This window comes from Salvelinus sp. IW2-2015, linkage group LG6.1, assembly GCF_002910315.2.
Source record: "Salvelinus sp. IW2-2015 linkage group LG6.1, ASM291031v2, whole genome shotgun sequence".
Lineage (NCBI taxonomy): Eukaryota > Metazoa > Chordata > Actinopteri > Salmoniformes > Salmonidae > Salvelinus > Salvelinus sp. IW2-2015.
In genome coordinates, this window is record NC_036845.1 from 28105723 (window position 1) to 28129164 (window position 23442).

The window sequence follows — 23442 nt, forward strand, 5'->3', positions numbered from 1 at the left end:
TGATCACACCAGACTCTGACTGGTTTTCTGATCCACGCCCCTCCCTTTTTTTAAGGTTCTGTGACCAACAGACACATATCTGTATTCCCAGTTATGTGAAATCCATAAATCAGGGCCAAATTAATGATTTCTTCATATGAACTGCAACTCAGTAAAATCTTTGAAATTGTTGCATGTTGTGTAAATGTTTTTATTCAGTGTAAATACCATAAATACCAAACCAGTCACCCAGAACTATACAGAACTACACACTCAAATCTATATTTTCTTATGGAACCCATATTGTTTCAGCCCTGACTGCAGCCTGCAGAGTATTTCAGTCCGGACCTCAATGACAAAAATAGCTCCAGCCAAACCCTAAAAGCTATCCCTCAAGGTGGAACGGCTGCTAAATATAGAACCACACCTATTTGGTATACAGTGATTCAGACCCATACTAGCATTGTTACTATACACAGAAAATATATATAGCAACAGGTTTGGGGAGTAACTGATTACATGTAATCAGTTACATGTAATCCGATTACCAAAAAAATGACCTGTAACTGTAATCGGTTACGTTACCAGYGAAAATATTGTAATCAGATTACTTATACTTTTGAAAAACTGGATGATTACTTCTTGGATTACTGCTTTCTCAGTGACATTCAGTTCATTATTGAAAAAAAGGCACAAGTTTAAGTTTGTTACACCTGAGGGAGTCAGAGACAACTATGATGACCCACCAAATGCATTTGACAGCTGGATCCTTTTTTTCTCTCCTTCGAATGCCTTTTAAGGAGAAAGTAATCCAAAAGTAATCATATTATGTTTCTGAGTTTGGGTAATCCAAAAGTTATGTTACTGATTACAATTTTGGACAGGTAACTAGTAACTGTAACGTATTACATTTCAAATATAACCAAGCCAACCCTGATTAGCATCATGTCTATATTCTAATACACCAGTTATAACTGTAGGTTATTGTAATGGTCTTCGGCACCACTGTCTTGCAGACTCACCTGTAGTAGGAGTTGTAAAGTGTATATCCAAGTCTCTTCCTCTTTCTCTGTTCTTTGCTACTGTAGTGTATATCCAGGTTTCTCCCGTCAACTCTTTAGTCAACTCTTTAGTAGAATGTGTGAATGTCTGTGCAGATAAGATCTGTGTCTTCAAAAGAGAGAGAATGAGTGATGCCCGTCTCAGCGTGCGCTCTGTAGCTCTGTTTCCGACTGTGCCTGTCCTGAGGCAGCAGTAGAATGTAGATGTATCTCCTCCCTCTCTCTCTCTCATTTGCTCCCTCATTCTGCCCTCCTTCCCTGATTCTAAATATAGCGCCATCCTCCATTTCCTATCCCAGAGCACTGTCATTGGATTCTTGTGTTGATGGATGGAGACAGAAAGAGATGGAGGTAGATGAAGAGATTGAGAAAAATATAAATAGAAGTGAAGTGGGGAAGTTCCAAAAGAGCAGAAGTAGGAATGGGGAACAGATTGAGAGTTGTGAAAACAGAAAAAGTCTAAATCTACCCCTGTTCATTACCAGGCTGTAATTGGCTCCGGTATAGAATAAAGCTGGTATACTAGACCAATGCTTATCTGATACAAAGTTTCTTGCTAAAACATAGAACCCATATAAAGTGGTACGGTAGTATGTGGTAGAATGTAGCCTCAATATCTCTGATAATGTTACTGATGCCATAATGTGTGAGGTTGGCCTTATGTGTGTGTTTGTGTGTCCTGTTGGGCTAAGTGCTCTATTCCTGTCCTTCTGCTCTTTTAGTCCAACAATGAATAGAGATGGAGATGGGGGGGTCTATTTACCCTGTTCAGCTGCTCCCATCAAAGAGCTGTTGACGAGTTGGGAAACAGCTTTGAATATTCAGAGGTACCACTTTAAACCTACTACACCCTCTTCTGAACATCTTGACCCAATTCACATCAACAACAATATGAACCATTACGTACAGTGAGTGTACAAAACATTAGGAACACCTCCTCTTTCCATGACATAGACTGACCAGGTGAATCCAGGGGAAAGCTATGATCCCTTATTGATGTCACCTGTTAAATCTACTTCAATCAGTGTAGATGAAGAGGAGACAAAGAAGCATTTTTAAGCCTTGAAACATGGATTGTGTATATGTGCCGTTCAGAGGGTGAATGGACAGGACAAAAGATTCAAGTGCCTTTGAACGGGGTATGGTAGTAGGTGCCAGGCGCACCAGTTTGAGTGTGTCAAGAACTGCAACGCTGCTTGGTTTTTAATGCTCAACAGTTTCCCGTGTATCAAGAATGGTCCACCACCCAAAAGACATCCAGCCAACTTGACACAAATGTGGGAACCATTGGAGTCAACATGGGCCAGCATCCCTGTGGAACGCTTTCGACACCTTGCGGTCCATACCCCGACAAATTGAGGCTGTTCTGAGGGCAAAAGGAGGTGCCACTCAATTTTAGGTAGGTGTTCCTAATGTTTTGTACATTCAGTGTATATGAACTTTGTATAGTGTTCTAGGTGATCTATACAATTAAATGATGTGTGTGTGTGTGATGATTCATAGAGAAATCTGGTAGCTATATGATCACAGGACACTTCACCAGAGGCCAAGTCACTCTCGGTATGTGTATCCAATACAACAATGTCAAAATGGGCAAAACTATAAAAACAGTTAATTCTGTCTCAGGACCCTCAACCAACTTCCCAGTGCTTATGCAACAGAGCTGAGTATACGACCTGAGAAGCCCTGGTTAAACCACATCATAACACCAATAATTTATTCTCTGAAGCCATGCCTGGCAGACATCACTGGGTTTCAAGGAAATCTAGTTTCTCTGAGAGATGAGGAAACAGAAGAAGGCAATGTCCTCAACTGGTCATTCACACCATCACACATAGAGGGGAGGGAGAACGAGAGAAAGACCACCTTGTCAGTGCAGGCAGCGTTCTTTGAGGAGCAGGGCAGAGAGTATTGGTGTTTGTTTGCGATAACTGCAATGCAATGGCTGGGTGGGGGTCAGGATGTCATAGGAAATGATTAGTGGTGGTGCAGCCTCACCCTTAGGCACATAAACACTTAATGTAATGGTGTGTGTGTGTTGTGTGTGCGTGCGTGCGTGCATGCTTATGAAGAGATTACTTATACTCATCTTGACATCCCATCTCTAAAAAAAGTCCCTTGCTTTTTTTAGACTCTCTATGTGAGTAGTCATAAGAGACAGCAGCCTAGTGAGTGCCTCACTCTGATTCATATTATGCACACACAAACACCACACACACACACACACACACACACACCACACACACACACACACACACACACACACACACACACACACACACACACACACACACACACACACACACACACCACACACACACACACCACACACTCACAGATGGTTAGAGACGGATATGGCCATAAAAAGACGTTGAGACACGTGCTGTCAGCACAGTGTGAGGAGCAAGCCACATGCTAGTTCATTTAGCCCTTATGAACAGGAGCGGCACAGGAGAGACGTACACACTGACTCAAACGTACAATACTGACTGTTCTCAACAACAACATGTTCAGATATATCCTCCATGATCAAACCGGAACAGACATTCATTCGAACAGGAACAAAATAAATACATAATTACTGAAACATGACAACATCTGACTGCTATATTTGAAATGCTTAGGAACGCATATTGAAGTCAAAATGAAAATGGTCAGACTTAAATTAGCATATAAAAAGCAATATGTTTTCCGCTGCTAATAGAGGAGGAAGGTGTTTGGGGAGAGGAGAGGAAAGGAGTCAATCTGTTGTCTGTGGCAGAGTGACCTACATGTGGTGAGCCATTGAGGTCTACCAGCAGGATGCCACTTACCAAATCGCTTTTCTATGAAACGGTGACATAACCAACCCCGTTGTGTTTCATGGAACTGGGCTCTGAGTTATTTGTGGGGTGAACACAACATCCTTGTCTGTCAATTTGAACCAGCTTGCTGAAAAACCCACGACAAAAACATACATTTTCCAGAAGCCTAAATTGTTTTTGAATTGCACAGAAACAACAATAGGAATTCAGTCTTTCTCAAACCTTCCTACCTTCAGGATACATTTTTATTTCATTATTTGGATATGTCAAGCACCAAAAAGTACTCAAAAAATAAATTACAACTTTTTTTCCCTGTATTTATTGTCTGTATATGGTTGGTATGTATGTATGTATGTTGTATGTATGTATGTATGTATGTATGTATGTATTATGTATGTATGTATGTATGTATGTATGTATGTATGTATGTATGTATGTATGTGATATATATGCAGTGTTATGTATGTATGTATATCATTTTACTGCTCTAGGGATGTAATTATTGTTCGGATAACCTTTTTTACTATTATGTATTTTTACTATTATTTTTCCACCTTTTATGTGATGCGCAATGCAGACAACGCCAAGAAGAGATTGTCACTTAATTACCACAGTGAATTATTATAATGTTTGTTTATGTGTCATTAATCCCATAGGGATTATGGGATTATGCCAACTTGCGATTTGACACAAAAATAAAATGTAATTCATTCATTCATTAATTCATTCCTGTACAGCAAGTGGTGATACGATCAGGATGAGAGAGATTTAGGGGAACCACTGCTGGGGCTGTGGGGACAATTAATTCACTTATATGAAGTCAACTCTATTTGCGGTATGGGGGGTGGCAGGGAGGTGTTGTGTGTGTGTGTGTGTGTGTGTGTGTGTGTGTGTGTGTGTGTGTGTGTGTGTGTGTGTGTGTTGTGTGTGTGTGTGTGTGTGTGTGTGTTGTGTGTGGTGTGTGTGTGTGTGTGTGGTGTGTGTAAATCATAAGAATTTGTTAACAATACCCAAAATGTGTCATCCACCACCACTTTAGCTGCCCTCATTCTTCCGAGTCGCCCACCTGGGTCTTTAAACTCAAGGTTACAATGTCCCCTCTGAATGGGAATGCATGGAAAATATATAAAATTCTCGATCATAAACAGCCGGGTTTTAACAGCCTAGTCAGCAAGGCTCTCTCCTTTATCTCCAAACCCTGTCATAGTTGTAGTTATTCCTGTGTGCTGGAAGAACTACAACTAACTACCAACTAGTGATCGAGAAGGCAGCAGTTCAAGTGAGCCTGTCACACTCCATCCTGACACATCCATCACCTACATTATATACAAGGATAGACCTCATACGCGACGCACATCACACACACCCACTGACCACACCCACCACCCACACCCACCCACCCCAACAAATGGGATTAGTTGAGAGAGGAACTCATGTACAGAAAGGAGGTTGCTATGAGACAAAGCACTGCGGCTGTGACGGAGAGAGAGATCGGGAGCTGAATGTAGGTGCTCTCTGTGTTTAGGCAACATTACGGCGAGGGAAAGAGTGTGAGCATGTGTGTGTGTTTGGTGTTTATGTGTTTGTGTTTACAGTGTGTGTATGTGTGTGTTGTGTGTGTGTGCGGTGCGTGCCGTGCCGTGCGCATGTGTGCACTTCTGTCTATAAGCCGAGTCTGAAGGGTTTACGGTGTTATTCAAAGCAATGCCAGTGTAAGAGCTGATCTCCTATGCATACATATTCTACAGAACAATGTGTTAACATAATTAACTGCAGAACACAGCACAAGTTCTGTCGATAGAGAGAGAGAGAAGTAGGCAGAGAGGTGAAGAGGTACTTTGACTCAAAGCAGAAGCCAGTATACGGTATGTAGATACTTACTACATGTGCTAWTCTGCTTCCCTCTAGTGGTCGGTGAGGAGAGAATGAGAGCGAAAAGAAGCGAGAGACTCAATGGAGACATTAGAACAGGAGCATCGCGCAACACCCGATGTGCAAAATACCACAGGCACTGGAACGTTAATAAATATTCAACATTGAGTTCTGATTCATATGTACAGATATCGTACAGAGAGATTCCTAGGTGCTTTTGCGCCGATAATAAGACAACTGTTAGAAATAAAATWCAATAAAAACAAGACAGCTGGCCCTGAAAGCTTCTATTGTTATGCGGTAGATACAAATAGTTATTTATATTTTTGTATTTTTGGGGGGGGCTCTTTGAAAATATAATACACACAAGTGAATTGATAAGGTTCCTGTGACTCTTTAGGGGGCATTGCTTTCAGCACCAACAAGGATAAAAGCATTGCACCACCGCTGACCATTTCAACTCAAAGACCTGATCGTGATGACGGATTTCCCTCAGTTAAATTCATATTAACCCCTACTGCATATGACACTGTATATTACCAGAGAGATGTGTCATCGTTTTGTAAAAATTACATACAATTCAATAGAGCACCAATATAATCCAACAGAGTTGTCAGCAATGGCCCTCCATAGTCCCCCAGAGTTCTTACTCATTGACTCTCTCTGAGAAGCAGCAGAAAGAAGCATGTGAATAGAGTCTGACATAGATGACTCATGGACATTGGCAGCACAACGCTAAACCACTAGCTTCCATAGTTTTAACACAACCAGGAGAAGGGRTATTCTGGGGGATGTGAGATACTCGGGGGTTCATCTTTACAGTCGAAAATGTGGCTTCTTCTCCTTATCTCCTTTCCTTCATCTGCACTGATCTGAAGGGGGGAAAAACAGGGGATGTGTATGCACGAYGGTGGATAACCACCAGGTATGTGCTTTCACCATTCCAGCTCGTTATCACGTTAAGGAGCCGAAAGGAGAGTAAGCCACTTTAAACTATTGAGATGGAGCCCTGGTGTTTTGATGTAGCACAGTCTGTTTTTATACCTCCAAACCTCCAGCGCAGAGTGTCTGTCTGCCCTGCATAGTACTCTGATTCAGAAAGCTCTAGGTTGCGTCACAAATGGCAGCCTACTCCCTTTATAACACACTACTTTGCACCAGGGCCCATCGGGTGCCATTTGGGACGTACCCCTGGACACAGACACATAGGGACACTTGCTATCTAATATGTCTCATTATATGGGACCAGAGTGGTATTCATGTCTGTGTGACTCAAAGATATATCAACTGCAGTAATAGGCTGTAATCTAACACGGTGAGTCAGATCTGTTTGGGATGAGCTTACATGGCCCTTAAGTGCTGCTGGGGATAAGACTTCATTTAAATGAAACTTAATTCATTGAATTGAATGGCCTGAATATCCAACTATTCACGCCCTGAGATTATCCAGGAGTGTGCTGCTTATGAAAGAGAAATACATCTTTACTGTATGTGCCGTGCTCTTAAACACACTGGGGGAGGTTTGGATAGATAAAAGTTGTCCTTGTTAATGTGCGGGTCCAAGAGGATGTACGGTCCATATCACATCTGGCTTTGCTCTCAGCCTTACAACCAGACCTCCACTTTGGATCGGAAAGTGTTTCAGATTCGTATCCTAAAGGGACTTTGTTTTATTTAAAACAACTGTGCAAACCATCTGGCTTTGTTTTTTTTCTATCCGGCCATGCGACTATATTCCTGTCTGTCTTTATGGTGTGTGTGTGTGTGTTTCTGTGTGTGTGTGCAAACAAATAGGTCAGTGTGTACAGTACCAGTCAAAAGTATGGACACACCTACTCATTCTGTCATGGTTCCTCCTGGCACCAGAGGGCAGCAGAGACCGCCCTAGAGGCTTTTGTTGGACTCAGGTGTGTCCTATTATTTCAAGCTTGTGTCCCTGTTAAAAGAGGTGTGTTTTCTGTGGTCCTTTGCAGAAGCTTGAATTGCTTACTGTGTGCGGTTGTTTCCTGAGTGAGTTATCGAGACTTAGTGTTTGTTGTTTTTTCAAGTGTACTGTGATCCTGTGGTTACCGTATCTCAGTAAAATATTATATTTATCCTTAACCACTGATTCCTTGTCTGGGCTCTTCTCTGCACCTGGGTCCAACCTTACCACACATTCAAGGGTTGTTATTAATTTTTACTATTTTCTACATTGTAGAATAAAAGTGAATACATCAAAACTATGAAATAACACATATGGAATCATGTAGTAACCAAAAAAGTGTTAAACAAATCAAAATATGATTTATATTTGAGATTCTTTAAAGTAGCCACCCTTTGCCTTGATGACAGCTTTGCACACTCTTGGCATTCTCTCAACCAGCTTCATGAGGTAGTCACCTGGAATGCATTTGTGTAATGGCGCTGAAGGGGATGGCTGCCGTTTAATTGGGCTCTTAACCAACTGTGCAATTATAATTTTTTTCACATTGTTTGTAACTTATTTTTTACATAATATTGCTGCTACCGCCTCTTATGACCGAAAAGAGCTTCTRGACAACAGAACAACGATTACTCACCTTGAACTGGATGAARAAWWTTTCTTTAATGAGTCGAACGAGAGGGATTTACWCCARATACCCGACGAGGCCCTCATCCCCGTCATTCGCAGGAGACAAAGACGGAGATATCGCGGAAGGAGATCGGGGTGCCTTGTAAGGATCTGGTGACGAGTGGCTAATTTGCCTTTGCCATCGGTACTATTGGCCAACGTACAATCACTGGATAATAAAGTGGACGAACTTCAAGAATGTATATCCTACCAACGGGACATTAAAAACTGTTTCACCGAGTCGTGGCTGAACGACGACATGAATAACATACAGCTGGCGGGTTACACACTGTATCGGCAGGATAGAACAGCAGCCTTTGGTAAGACAAGTGGTGGCGGTCTATGTATATTTGTAAACAACACCTGGTGCACGATATCTAAGGAAGTCTTGAGGTTTTGTCGCCTGAGGTAGAGTATCTCATGATAAACTGTAGACCACACTATCTACCAAGAGAGTGTATCAATATTCTTTGTAGCTGTCTATTTACCACCACAAACCAATGCTGGCACTAAGACTGCACTCAACGAGCTGTATAYGGCCATGAGCAAACAGAAAAATGCTCATCCAGAGGCGGCGCTCCTAGTGGCCGGGGACTTTAATGCAGGGAAACTTAAATCCGTTTTACCTAATTTCTACCAGCATGTTAAATGTGCAACCAGAGGGAAAAAACTCTAGACCACCTTTACTCCACACACAGAGATGCGTACAAAGCTGTCCCTCACCCTCCATTTGTCAAATCTGACCATAAYTCTATCCTCCTGATTCCTGCTTACAAACAAAAACTAAAGCAGGAAGCACTGACTCGGTCAATAATTAAGTGGTCAGATGAAGCAGATGCTAAGCTACAATACTGTTTTGCTAGCTCAGACTGGAATATGTTCAGTGATTTTTACGCTGGCACTGAGGAGTACACCACATCAATCACTGGCTTCATCAATAAGAGCATCGATGACGGCGTCCCCATACTGTGTGATCACACTCTCCATAGCCGATGTGAGGAAGACCTTTGAACAGGTCAACATTCACAAGGCCGCAGGGCCAGACGAATTACCAGGACGTGTACTCCGAGCATGTGCTGAACAACTGGCAAGTGTCTTCACTGACATTTTCAATTTCTCCCTGTCTGAGTCTGCAATACCAACATGTTTCAAGCAGACCACCATAGTCCCTGTGCGCAAGAACACTAAGGTAACCTGCCTGAATGACTACCGACCCATAACACTCACGTCTGTAGCCATGAAGTGCTTTGAAAGGCTGGTCATGGCTCACATCAACACCATTATCCCAGAAACTCTAGACCCACTCCAATTTGCATACCGCCCCAACAGATCCACAGATAATGCAACCTCTATTGCACTCTACACTGCTCTTTCACACCTCGACAACAACAAGATAGCCTATAGGGAGGAGGTCAGAGACCTGGCCGTATGGTGCCAGGACAACAACCGCTCCCTCAACGTGATCAAGACAAAGGAGATGATTGTGGACTACAGGACAAGGACTGAGCACCCACCAATTCTCATCGATGGGGCTGTATTGGAGCAGGTTGAGAGTTTCAAGTGCCATGGTGTCCACATCACCAGCAAACTAACAAGCACACCAAGACAGTCGTGAAGAGGGCACGACAAAACCTTTTTTTTCAAGAGACTGAAAAGATTTGGCATGTGTCCTCAGATCCTCAAAAGGTTCTACAGCTGCACCATTGTGAGCATCCTGACTGGTTGCATCACTGCCTGGTATGGCAACTGCTTGTCCTCCGACCGCAAGGCACTAAAAAGGGTAGTGCATTCGGCCCAGTACATCACTGGGGCCAAGCTTCCTGCCATCTAGGACCTCTATACCAGGCAGTGTCAGAGGAAGGCCCTAAAACTTCAGCCACCCTAGTCATAGACTGTTCTCTCTGCTACCGCACGGCAAGCGGTACCGGCGTGCTAAGTTTAGGTCCAAGAGGCTTCTAAACAGCTTCTATCCCCGACTATTCAAATGGCCCCCTCTCTTTTACACTGCTGCTACTCTTTGTTTATTATCTATGCATCGTCACTTTATTAACTCTACCTACATGTACATAATACCTCAATTACCTCGACTAACTGGTGCCCCCGCACATTGACTCTGTACCGGTACCCCCAGTATACAGCCTCACTATTGTTATTTTACTGCTGCTCTTTAATAATTATTTGTTACTTTTATTTCTTATTTTTTTAGGGATTTTTCTTAAAACTGCATTGTTGGTTAAGGGCTTGTAAGTAAGCATTTCACTGTAAGGTCTAAACCTGTTGTATTCGACGCATGTGACAAAAACAATTTGATTTGATTTGAATTGAATTGAATGTGTTTTTGTTAATCTGTGGAATTTCTTTCCTTCTTAATGCATTTGAGCCAATCAGTTGTGTTGTGACAAGGTAGGGGTGGTATACAGAAGATAGCTTATTTGGTAAAAGACCAAGTCCATATTATGGCAAGAACAGTTCAAATAAGCAAAGAGAAACGACAGTCCATCATAACTTTAAGACATGAAGGTCAGTCAATGTTGAAAATGTCAAGAGCTTTGAAAGTTTCTTCAAGTACAGTCGCAAAACCATCAAGCGCTATGATGAAACTGGCTCTCATGTGGACCACCACAGGCTTGGAAGACCCAGAGTTACCTCTGCTGCAGAGAATAAGTTTGTTAGTTACCAGCCTCAGAAATTGGCAATTAACTGCACCTCAGAGTTCAAGTAACAGACACATCTCAACATCAACTGTTTAGAGGAGACTGCGTGAATCAGGCCTTCATGGTCGAATTGCTGCAATGAAACCACTACTAAAGGCCACCAATAAGAAGGACAAACGTGCTTGGGCCAAGAAACACGAGCAATGGACATTAGACCGGTGGAAATCTGTCCTTTGGTCTGATGAGTCCAAATCTGAGTTCTTTGGTTCCAACCGCCGTGTCTTTGTGAGACACAGAGTAGGTGAACGGCATATGTGGTTCCCATCGTGAAGCATGGAGGAGGAGTTGTGGGGATACTTTGCTGGTGACACTGTCTGTGATTTATTTAGAATTCAAGGCACACTTAACCAGCATGGCTATCACATCATTCTGCAGGTATACGCCATCCCATCTGGTTTGCRCTTAGTGGGACTATCATTTGTTTTTCAACAGGACAGTGACCCAACACACCTCCAGGCTGTGTAAGGGCTATTTGACCAAGAAAGAAAGCGAAGGAGTGCTGCATCAGATGACCTGGCCTCCACAATCACCTGACCTCAACCCAATTGAGATGGTTTGGGATGAGTTGGACCRCAGAGTGAAGGAAAAGCAGCCAACAAGTACTCAGCATATGTGGGAACTCCTTCAAGACTGTTGGAAAATCATTCCAGGTGACTACCTCATGAAGTTGGTTGAGAGGATGCCAAGAGTGTCTAAAGCTGTCATCAAGTTAAAGGGTGGCTAATTTGAAGAATCTATCATCTAATATATATTTTCATTTGTTTTAACACTTTTTTGGTTACTACATGATTCCATATGTGTTATTTCATAGTTTTGATGTCTTCACTATTGTTCTACAATGTAGAAAAGCGTAAAAATATAGAAAAACGCTTGAATGAGTAGGTGTGTCCAAAGTTTTGACCGGTACTGTATGTCTGTACCATGACTCTGGGTGTGTGATGGGTCAGTACCTGATAGAGAGCACCAAGGCAGGTTAAGGGTTAAATAATAACTCCAGTCTGTTAGCAGACGTAGGTAAATCTCTATAAGAGAAATCAAGGGAGTGTTAGGGAGGAAGGAAGGTCTATCATCATCAAGCAGCACCACTCTGAGCCCGCTTCATCCTCAACAGAAAGTTCCTCTTCTCCTCCAGGAGTTCCTGGATGCGTTTGTTCCGTGTTCTCTCCCGGAGGAACACCCGGCTCCGTCTGGGGATCAGGTTGTTTTGGGAGATGACATTGTCTACTCCGATGATCTGGTTGTAGAGAACGTCAATGGAGTTATTTTCGCTGGTCTCCTCCTGGTGGCTTAGCGGCCAAATGGGTTTTTTGGTTGTTGTTGTTGTTGTGGGAGGCTTGGCTGTCATTTGCTCTGTCATTAACTCTGTTGTTGGCCCTACCGTGGTTGTTGTGGGAACAATGGAGCTCACAGATACGTACTCTGTGATTTCTGGACAATCAAGGGTGGTCATATCTATGATGTCATCCCTGGGGACTGTAGGAATCATCACTGTGATGTCATCATCATAAGGCATGGTTCCAATGGGCATTGTGACATCAGTGCCATAGGGCACAGTTGCACTAGGTATTATGACATCACCACCGCTGGACATTGTGACATCAGTGTATGGGATGGTTCTGCTGGGCGATGTCACATCCTCAAAGTAGTTTGTTTCAGTTGGCTTTATGACATCATCCATGTAGTATGGGCTGCTGGGAGTTGTGGTTTCTGCCCCTGTTATGTCATAGCTGTGAATGGGGGTCACTGTGGTGTCATTGCTGATAAAGGTGAAGTTAACGTTTGAGTCAGTGAACAGGCTGCTGGGAGTTGTAGTGTATATGTTGGTGCTGGTGGAGAGGGTGAAGAAGGGGAAACTTCTGGTTGTGTCTCTGGGGGTCACACTGTGCTCTGGGGTCGTGTGTATGGGGATGGGGTATGTGGTGAAGTATGGGTGAGGTGTTGTATAGGTGTGTGTTGTGCTCATCGGGCGCGGCGTGGTATAAGGTATATGCATTGTACTTCTTGGATGAACTGTGGGCTGAAGGGGGGTGTTGTTGTCCTTGGGCCAAGGCAGAGGCCGAGGCAGGGGGCGAGGCAGCGGGCGAGCTGTGACCCGGGGAGGGAGACTGGTGGTCAGGCTGCTGTTGGTCACGTTGCTGCAGGACTTGCAGCACATGCGCCTGTAGCCCGGTAGAGCACAGTAGTGGATCAGCACCTCCATGCGACAGAACATTGACCTGTCTCCATGACAACGCTGCTTGCCTGTGGGCGAGAGAACAAAGAGTTGAGACTGGGCCAGACTGGAAATGGAGCTGTGTGTGTGTGGGTGTGTGTGTGTGTGTGTGTGTGTACAGTACCAGTCAAAAGTTTGGACACATCTACTCATTCAATGGTTTTTCAAAGTGAAGACATCAAAACTACGAAATAACATATGGAATCATGTAGTAACCAAAAAAGTGTTAAACAAATCAAGATATATTTTATATTTGAGATTCTTCAAAGTAGCCACCCTTTGCCTTGATGACAGCTTTGCACACTCTTGGCATTCTCTTAAGCAGCTTCATGAGGTAGTCACCTGGAATGCACTTCAATTAACAGGTGTGCCTTGTTAAAAGTTAATTTGTGGAATTTCTTTCCTTCTTAATGCGTTTGAGCCAATCAGTTGTGTTGTGACAAGGTAGGGGTGGTATACGGAATATAGCCCTATTTGGTAAAATACCAAGTCCATATTATGGCAGGAACAGCTCAAATAAGCAAAGAGAAATGACAGTCCATCATAACTTTAAGACATGAAGGTCAGTCAATCCGGAAAATGTCAAGGACTTTGAAAGTTTCTTTAAGTGCTGTCGCAAAAACCATCAAGCACTATGATGAAACTGGCTCTTATGAGGACTGCCACAACAAAGGAAGACCCAGAGTTACCTCTACTGCAGAGGATAAGTTCATTAGAGTTAACTGCACCTCAGATTGTAGCCCAAATAAATGCTTCACAGAGTTCAAGTAACAGATACATCTCAACATCAACTGTTCAGAGGAGACTGCATGAATCAGGCCTTCATGGTCGAATTTCTGCAAAGAAACCACTACTAAAGGACATCAACAAGAAGATGAGACTTGCTTGGGTCAAGAAACACGAGCAATGGACATTAGACCGGTGGAAATTTGTCCTTTGGTCTGATGAGTCCAAATTTGAGATTTTTGGTTCCAACCGCCGTGTCTTTGTGAGACACAGAGAAGGTGAACGGATGATCTCTGCATGTGTGGCTCCCACCGTGAAGCATGGAGGAGGAGGTGTGATGGTTTGGGGGTGCTTTGCTGGTGACACTGTCTGTGATTTATTTAGAATTCAAGGCACACTTTTCCAGCGTGGCTACCACAGCATTCTGCAGCGATATGCCATCCCATCTGGTTTGCACTTAGTGGGACTGTAATTGGTTTTTCAACAGGACAAAACACACCTCCAGGCTGTGTAAGGGCAATTAGATCAAGGGGAGTGATGGAGTGCTGCATCAGATGACCTGGCCTCCACAATCACCCGACCTCAACCCAATTGAGATGGTTTGGGATGAGTTGGACCACAGAGTGAAGAAAAAGCAGCCAACAAGTACTCAGCATATGTGGGAACTCCTTCAATACTGTTGGAAAAGCATTCCTCATGAAGCTGGTTGAGAGAATGCCAAGAGTGTGCAAAGCTGTCATCAAGACAAAGGGAGGCTACTTTGAAGAATCTAAAATCTAAAATATATTTAGATTTTTTTGTAACACTTGTTTGGTTACTACATGATTCCATATGTGTTATTTCATAGTTTTGATGTCTTCACTATTATTCTACAATGTAACAAATAGCAAAAATAAAGAAAAACCCTTGAATGAGTGTCCAAACCTTTGACTGGTACTGTACGTTTACACACGGTGCAGAGAAAAGTAGTAGAGGTAGTAAAGCCAGACCATTAGCAGGTAGTGCAGGAAGGAAGAAGAAGTAAAAGGAAACCCAAGCAGCTTCGACATCAGAGTCGATAGATTAGTCTATAGCAACTGAAGAAGAGTGGTGTGGGCTCTCTTTTGTGGTGCTGGAACAGTAACCTGACTCTCTTGTGTTGTGGTGCTGGAACAGTAACCTGACTCTCTTGTGTTGTGGTGCTGGAACAGTAACCTGACTCTCTTGTGTTGTGATGCTGGAACAGTAACCTGACTCTTTCAGACCAAACGGACATTTTCTGACATCTCATCTGTCTTCTTTATTAGTTTCAGATTAGAACCATCCATTGATTACATCAATATCACTATATAAATGTTTCTAATGCAGGATAAGAGGGTGGATCTTATTTAATTTAGTCTTTCTTTATTACTTTCATGGCGATATCACTTTATTCGACAATGTTTAAGCCTCTGTAAGGTCGGATCAATCTGTGAGTTGAATTCCACTGGAAGCTTGTTCTGCTCTCCTCACACAACGCCAAACCATCACAAACTCAGGAGGAGAGAGTGAGAGCACTTTTTAAAATATTTTTTTATTTATACAACTTTTGCAGTTGATAATGACAGGAACTGAAACAATGAGATGTACTCCCTCCTCAATATATATATAGATATATTATTTTCTTAAGAAAAATAAATAAACTGTATCGAAAGGTACAAGTTCACAGTCACTTTGGTAAAACACTTCATTACTTTGAAATCAACCAATCAATCAGTTTAGTTAATCAATTGATAATAAGTCAAATTAATAAATTACATAAATGAATACATAGATTTGGATGTTGAATAAATAAAATACAGAATTATCCATGATGAATGATGTAAAAACTGGAATGGCACGTTTAAGTGTCATATGAAACATTTACAAAACATTAACACATTTTTCCCTGATAAATCAAAGTGCATATAGACGCAGTGCACATAGTTCTTCTGAATGTTTCCCCGACGTCAATCCAACGTCAATCCAACGTCAGCCCAACGTCAGCCAGCCCCACCCATCAGGCTAGTGAAGCCACGAAACAGTTACCCATAGTATAGAATATTATATATATTTTTTTCCATAAGTAAGAAGATAACAGTCATGAACATTATTAAACACAGTCAACACCAATGTTATGTACAGTATCGCACTGCAAGGTCTGGCATCATTGGCCTCCTACCGTCCGACTCCAGCACGAAACCTCAGATAGCTCGCTACATAGTCACAGCAGAAACATGTGATCACAATACAATGACAAGCCTGAAGTGTTTTTCTAGATGCCGTCGTCAGTGTGTCGATCGATACCCTTGGCCCTTTGTAAACCGTACGCCGGTGGTCAGACCAAGTTCCAAACCCTATGTTTGTTGTAGGTTCTGATGGTTTTCGTGTGAGTTTGCTTGTTGGTTTGAAGCTGCCTCTAAGTGAATAATACATGTTTTGATGAGTAAAGCCATCTCTTTCACAGATAAATGCCATTTACATTCAATCCAAGATAAGGCATTGTTCATGTGTTTATTGTTCATCACAAAAGGAAAAACAAAATTGGATGATTTTCAAATGAAGGTCTATCGAGTCATTGTACTGGTATCCGAGCTTAGTGAATTGTATATTGGTGTAGCTGCATGCACTACCACTCGATACGAGCCGGAGGTACACTAATAGCAGGCTGCATCAGGACACTCGATAACACATTACATCACTTAGTTCACGTACTCACTACATTCATCACGACAGTCTTTCATATCAGTTCTCACACGAACAGGCTACTACACGACTACCATGTTTGTTGTTCCACATGCGCACTTGTCCGTTTGTATTCGCACAGCAGGCTACGCCGCACGCCGCACGCACAGCATCGCTCTAAGTATCACGCACCTACAACATCACACACACACACACACACACCACACACACACACACACTACACAGGCACACTCACACAACACACACACACACAACACAACACATCAACACACACACACACACACACACAACACACACACACACACACACTATGAGCTTCAAACGGCTAAGGGATGCAAATGCTCATGACAAAAACGTGATCCCTTTCCCCTAAAGAAATAACAAGCAACAGTAAACCACTTATCCATCTGAGAAAATGGAGAGAAGGCAACTAACCTGAGCACAGTCCCGCATAATGTAGGTCTATACCCCCTTTCCTCCCTAAAACTGTACTCTTCTTTAAAATTTACTTCTCTGTGTTAATGGTAGAAGGATCCAATAAAAAATACAGCGTAACAGTCAAGGTCGAGAAGTGATCAATAGCATTGTTCCGTAGACTTAGGCGAGAATAAGCTTAACAGCTGGTGTTCATTTATGTAACATTATTATTATTTATATTATTGTTACTCAATACGATTTTAGATGTGTATATATATTATATACTATATTCAAATACAAATATATTTATAGACTGTATTTGTTGTAAAGTTTGCAAAGCAGCAATAAGGCTGGCATTTATTGAACTTTAATTATAAACAGTCAAAGAGGATGGTGTGATGACGGTGGTGAAATGGGAAGCAACCTGTCACATGGTAAAACTTACCCTGTTTTTAATTAGCCTTTTACTCTTCTCACTCTCGCCTCTTCACCCAAGCAGCTTTGTGTACAATAATTCCTAAAAGTGTTTTGTTATGTGTCAACTCCGTCCCTTGGTGCTGAATTTCTGTCAGTCTGAGAATGGGACCTGAAACGAGATAACTTTGTTCTCATTCCTAGTAATGGCAACCAGGATGTGAGATGAGCACTTTAGCAAAGATGTCTATTGTGGACAAGATACATTCACAATAAGCTTTTTTAACTTAGTTTTTTTTTCTTTTCCTTTTCGCTTATTTTCACACTTGTCGCCCTCAAATGATGACGGCGCGGTGACAAAAAAAATTGCCGGCCCGCATCTCAGGAGTGTGAACCATGACGACTCGCAAACTAGCTCGCGCCAAAACATGGCCGCCAAACAGTAGGGGCCTCTCATGACTCCATGGCTCAACCAATGCCACTAAGAGCCGCCAATCAAACCTGCTTGTCTTTTTCCATTTCCACCTTCTCTTCAATGTTTAAATGTTTTTCTTTTTAGTTTCGACTGGCCAGCGGTTACAACACAATGCTCCACAAAAGAGAGAGAGAGATAAGAGAAGAGAGAGACAGAGCAAGAGAGAACCAACCAACCAATCAGCACACAGTAGCCAGAGACCTCCCCCAATCAGAGCTGTCTCACACAGAGAGAGAGAGAGACACACACCCCCCAAAAGAGAAGCGAAAAGCTGGCGCTCGCTCGCGGGCGCGGGCACAGGCACGGACACAGGGGTGGGGGTGGGGGGGTGGTCAGGGGGTGAGCCTGCCCCCAGGACCCCTTGCCCAGGCCTGTTGCAGGGTGAAGAGGACAGAGAGAGAGGGCAAGGTCCAGGTCAGGACCGCCATGCACCGGAGGTTGGGCCCAGAGCTATAAAGGGATGGTTTTTTACGTGAGCTGTTTCTCTGGTAGGGCAAGTCTGGGTCAGGACGGGACAGCCACTGGATCAGGATGTTGCCGTTCTTATTCAGGTCCGACGAGCCTCCTGGARATTGAGAAAGGAGGGAATAATATCAGAGAGGAAAATGAGTATGAGTTCATCAGGACAGACTTATACTCCCCACTACCTATACTAAATGACTTTAAGCCACCGATTTCTTAAAAATAAATGGTTGTGTATAGCGTAATGGGGCCAGGCCATAATACTTACTGGGACAAGGCGCCAGGCGACAGATGCGGATGGTGTCTGGCTTGCTGTCCAGGCAGAGACCGATGGTGTTGTCACGCGTGTGACACAATGCCTGCCTCTGCTGTGTCCCATTGGCACACGTCACCGAGCACTGTGGTCACACGAGCATAGAAGAAGAGTGTGAGAATAGGCTATACACAACAACCTCCAACATCATAAACACACACACCTACACACACACAGACTCCATACCACACATCTGCATGCATACAAACTAAATAATAAGGCCCTATGTATTCATCCACCAGAACCCCCCTCTAACCCCAGCCCTCCATCCTTACCTGTGACCAGGGCCCTACTCTCCACTGTGCAGGGCAGAGCTCTCTGTTGCAGGGCCTGCGTGCCTCAGGCCGGTCGTCATTGCAGTACTTGCTGTGAATGGAGCGCTTGTTTCCGCTGTCTAAGGGCTGAACACAGCGAACGGACCTCACCTGGTACCCTGTTTTACCGCACGTCTTACTGCATGGCTCCCACGGACCATCCTCCCAGCTGCAAAGAACAAGAGAGAGTTAGAGGGTGGTACAGACAAAAACAGACCTCAAGGCCTTGTTCCATTTCGGTCACGAGCCCTTTACTCTCCAACCACTTTGGTGTTCACAGGTTCAGTGTAGGGACCAAGGAGTGACATAGAACGGCGGCCTAACCACACAAACATGTCCATACGTACATGGGCTGTGAGCACTCCTTCTGGTTGCAGTCTCTGCTGATGGCGCGAGGCTTCTTGATGTTCTCACAGTAGCGTCGGTGGACCATCTTACTGTCCGCTCTCCTTCTGCAGCCGAACCGGGTATACTGCTTACCTTTGAAGGCAGCACACCCACAAACATCTGTTAGACAAAGAGCTCCACATCCAAATCTCCTATCGTGTTCCCCAGTCCCCCGGTGTCTTCCTGTGCTAGTGGTGTCACTGTMAAATACCTCCCCCACAGGGCTTGGAGCAGAAGGACCATTTCTTCAGGGCCCACTCGTAGAAGGAGGAGTCATCCAGCAGCATGTTGTTCTCTATTGCGGACAGCAGGTCCATGTGGATGATGTACTTATAGGAAAGGGTCACCTTGGCATCTCCATGGGACTGCACCTGGACACGGGGAAACAACAGCACAATCATATTAGTATAGGTCATATATATAAAGCAAATGTCAGGACTGGAAATGTCAAAAACTCAAAGCTAGCAGTGACGTAATTCTGAACCATCAAAATCAAGCTATAACAATCATATATGGTAAGAATTAAGTGTGTATTTTGTGACTTGTATGAGTGTTTGTGTGTGTGTGTGTGTGTGTGTGTGTGTGTGTGTGTGTGTGTGTGTGTGTGTGTGTGTGTGTGTGTGCTGTGTGTGTGTGTGTGTGTGTGTGTGTGTGTGTGTGTGTGTGTGTGTACCATGATGAGGACTCCGTGTCTGAGTGGTCCGTTGGTCTGTAGTGTCTCCTTGTCATGGTCATTATTCATGTATTCCCACTCCACACCCTTCTCTATGACCGCACGGGATTCTGGGAGGTCTCCCTCCGCATTCAGGAAGAACTGTCCTGATGCCTGGTTCTTCACCGCTGGGGAGGGAGGTGGAGTTATAAACTGGAATACTCACACTTACACACACACTCACACACGCAKGCACACACACACACAAACATACACACACACACAAACACAAACACGCACACATTTTATACCTAGGATGTGTGCGGTTGGCTTAATCTCTTGGATTAGTAGGTGTCTCGCCCCTCGAGGGATTTCAAGTACTTTGAGGAAACCTGAAATGAAAACACCACATTTCCCTGAGGTCCAGTCACCCACAGAGAAGACATCTTTTCAACTTTGCCAGGATACATTTTCATTCAACTTTCATTCAACTTTATTGTTCAGGACTAATTTCTGTCTACAGGGGGTTAATTTCAAATACAATTTGAACTGCTCTTAGTTTTGCCAGCCAGGGTCAACAACAGTCAATTCCAGGAAATGTATCAAAATTTGTTTTTTCCCTATTTCAGCTGGATGATATTTATTTAATATGAGGTCATGGTATAGTGATTCACATCATCATTGGGCGGTGATCCTGCTCATATGGTAATGCTTTGAACAGGACATGATTCTAGCCAAGGCCAATGTCCACAAAGCGTCTGATTAGGAGTGCTGATCTGTCCATACAATATCATTCATTATGATCTAAAATAGCGAAACTGATCCTAGATCAGCGCTCCTACACTGAGAGGCTTTGTTGATAAGGGCCAAGCTCATTATCTCCATGTGACCAGTAGAGGGGGCTCTTTAGTTAGCTATCCAGTGAAGTTGTGACCACGTCATCGGAATAGGACTCAGGCCAGGAAAACAACCTCATCTATCTCACTTCCTGCACTGTTTTCATGCTCTTTCATGTTCCAGGGTCTGACAACTCAGTTACGATATTACTTAATTGGTCGTGTTGTGGTGTTGTGTTGTGTGTGTGTGTGTGTGGGTGGTGTGTGTGTAGGTGTGTGTGTTGTGTGTGTGGTGTGTGTGGTGTGTGTGTGTGTGTGTGTGTGTGTGTGTGTGTGTGTGTGTGTGTGTTTACGTTGTTGTCTTTGGCACTGCGAAGTGAAGTTGCGCCTTGATTGATCTTGCAGCTGGAGTTGTCCTCGCGTCCACAGACTGCACATTTAATCCTCCTGTTGGGAGGACGCCTAACTGACGCCGTCAACAGCCGCACTTTCTGGTGCAAGCACACGACACGCACACACAGACAAAACACACACAGCACACACACACAGCACAGCACACCCACACAGCACACAGCACACACACACACACAGCCACAGCATCACACCACAGCACACACCACACACACACAGCGACACACACACACACACACCTAGAGTATTATGGACACGCACATAAACTTCACAAAGTTATGAACACTGACACACACCTCACACGGTTGCACACAGTCACACACACACATAATTAGGGTTGCAATATTTTTTGTAAACCTACATATATTTGAAAACAAACACACTGCTATATTTATGGACACACACACTGACCTCACAGTCCCCGCGCACACACACGCTGTAGGGGTCTTTGTATGAGCAGCGCGTGCCGTCTTGGACCAGCCTCTGCATGTTGATCTTGTCTCGGGTCTCCGTGGACTGGCAATGGAGGTGGCAGCGCTGCTTAGCTGCACAACCCACACACACACACGTTGCAATACTTGATTTACATCCGTCGTTAGTAGAACAGAACCATACAGAAACATTGTCTTAAGACACAGAGCCCTAATTGTGCCAAGCTTCACCTCTATTTTCCATGTTCTCCTGCAGTTTGAGTGTGTATACAATGTGACTATATCTGACAGTATTACAGAACAGGCTGTGAAGGGATCTGGATTTATACTGTATAGGTAAATCACAGAGTCAGTCTGCAGAGAAAACATGAAAGTGGAGGGGAGGGGGAGGTTAAACGAAGTACAAGCCAGGCCCAGCATATATCCCCTACAATAAGGATACAGCTCAGAGTTATTTACCCTTTGTGTAGGCAATGGAGGATCTCTGTCTAGCCTGTATGTGTTTATGTAATCTCCCGAGCCAGACGTGTGTATATACCGACTATGCAAAAGCTATAAAGTCTGGCATGCAAGATTGGTATTGAAGTGGATTTGAATGTTCATTGTGTATGAAAACTTGCTGCAAAACACATTTCCTGAGGATTGACTCAACTATGTAAACCACAGAATCCCTATATGATTTACATTTTACAGACGCTCTTATCCAGAGTGACTTACAGTAGTGAGCGCATACATTTTTGTACTGGTCCCCCATGGGAACGGAAGCCACAACCCTGGCGTTGCAAGCACCATGGTCTACCAACTGAGCCACACGGGAACTGATCTGCGATGACTCGAACTATGTCTTCGGTATGCAATGTTCCAAATGCACTGTGATTACCTTACTGATATTACAAAGTATTAGAAACGCTCAGATTGGGATGTGAGTGCTCATTGACTCATGCCAATACACAGTCCCTCACTCCCTCACTCCTCCAGCCAGAGTCCCCAGAGAGGGGGGSCGATGCCACAGATCATCCCAGAGGGGGAGAGAGTTCTCTGGGTGAGATTGCCCTGACCAGCTGGACCCTGGATGACCAGAGCAGCTGGAACAATCAATGCTTGTTAAAAAGTTTATTTTTTTTAAACTGTAGAGCAATGTTAGGAGGATGTTTATGGCTAAAAACACAACATTGACAGTATTTTACAACAGGTGTAATTAATTATTAGATTTCGGAGCAAAGTCTAGATTTTCAGACAGACTCACTCTTGTTCTCTCTCACACTATCTCTAAACCCTGGAGATGAAAACACACTAATGGCATTCATTCTAACTTCTCTCCGTACCTCTCCTTTCCCCCCTTCCCTTTCTTCCCCCCTCTCTCTCTCCCCTCTCCCGCACGCACTTGAGACAACGTGGAGAAAAACTATTTGGCATGGGGACTGGATCTGCAAGCCTCACACGCTCGTTAAACGCATACTCACACTTATAGATGAGGTAAGGGCGTTTTTTGGGGAGACGGCGACAAAAAAGGGATGTTATGGGAATCCCATGCTGGGTTCTGATGGTTTAAACACATACAGTATGACTATGTTCTGTGAGTCACAACAGCTGACTAGCTGAGAAAAGAGGGAGGGAGGGAGGGAGGGAGAGGGAGAGAGAGAGAGAGAGAGCGACCAACACACCG

General features: G+C 43.7%; 1 protein-coding gene across 1 annotated transcript in view; it reads right to left on the minus strand.

Moving 5' to 3' along the window:
• Positions 1-11695: 11695 nt before the first annotated feature.
• Positions 11696-23442, minus strand: part of LOC111964771 (A disintegrin and metalloproteinase with thrombospondin motifs 2-like) — a 222883-nt gene continuing 211136 nt past the window's right edge. The window contains 9 exon segments of the mRNA XM_023988582.2: positions 11696-13264; positions 18443-18535; positions 18701-18830; positions 19021-19228; positions 19407-19539; positions 19658-19817; positions 20120-20286; positions 20410-20490; positions 21762-21890. Of these exon segments, the coding sequence (XP_023844350.1) occupies positions 12096-13264; positions 18443-18535; positions 18701-18830; positions 19021-19228; positions 19407-19539; positions 19658-19817; positions 20120-20286; positions 20410-20490; positions 21762-21890 (2270 nt within the window). The 3' untranslated portion in view covers positions 11696-12095.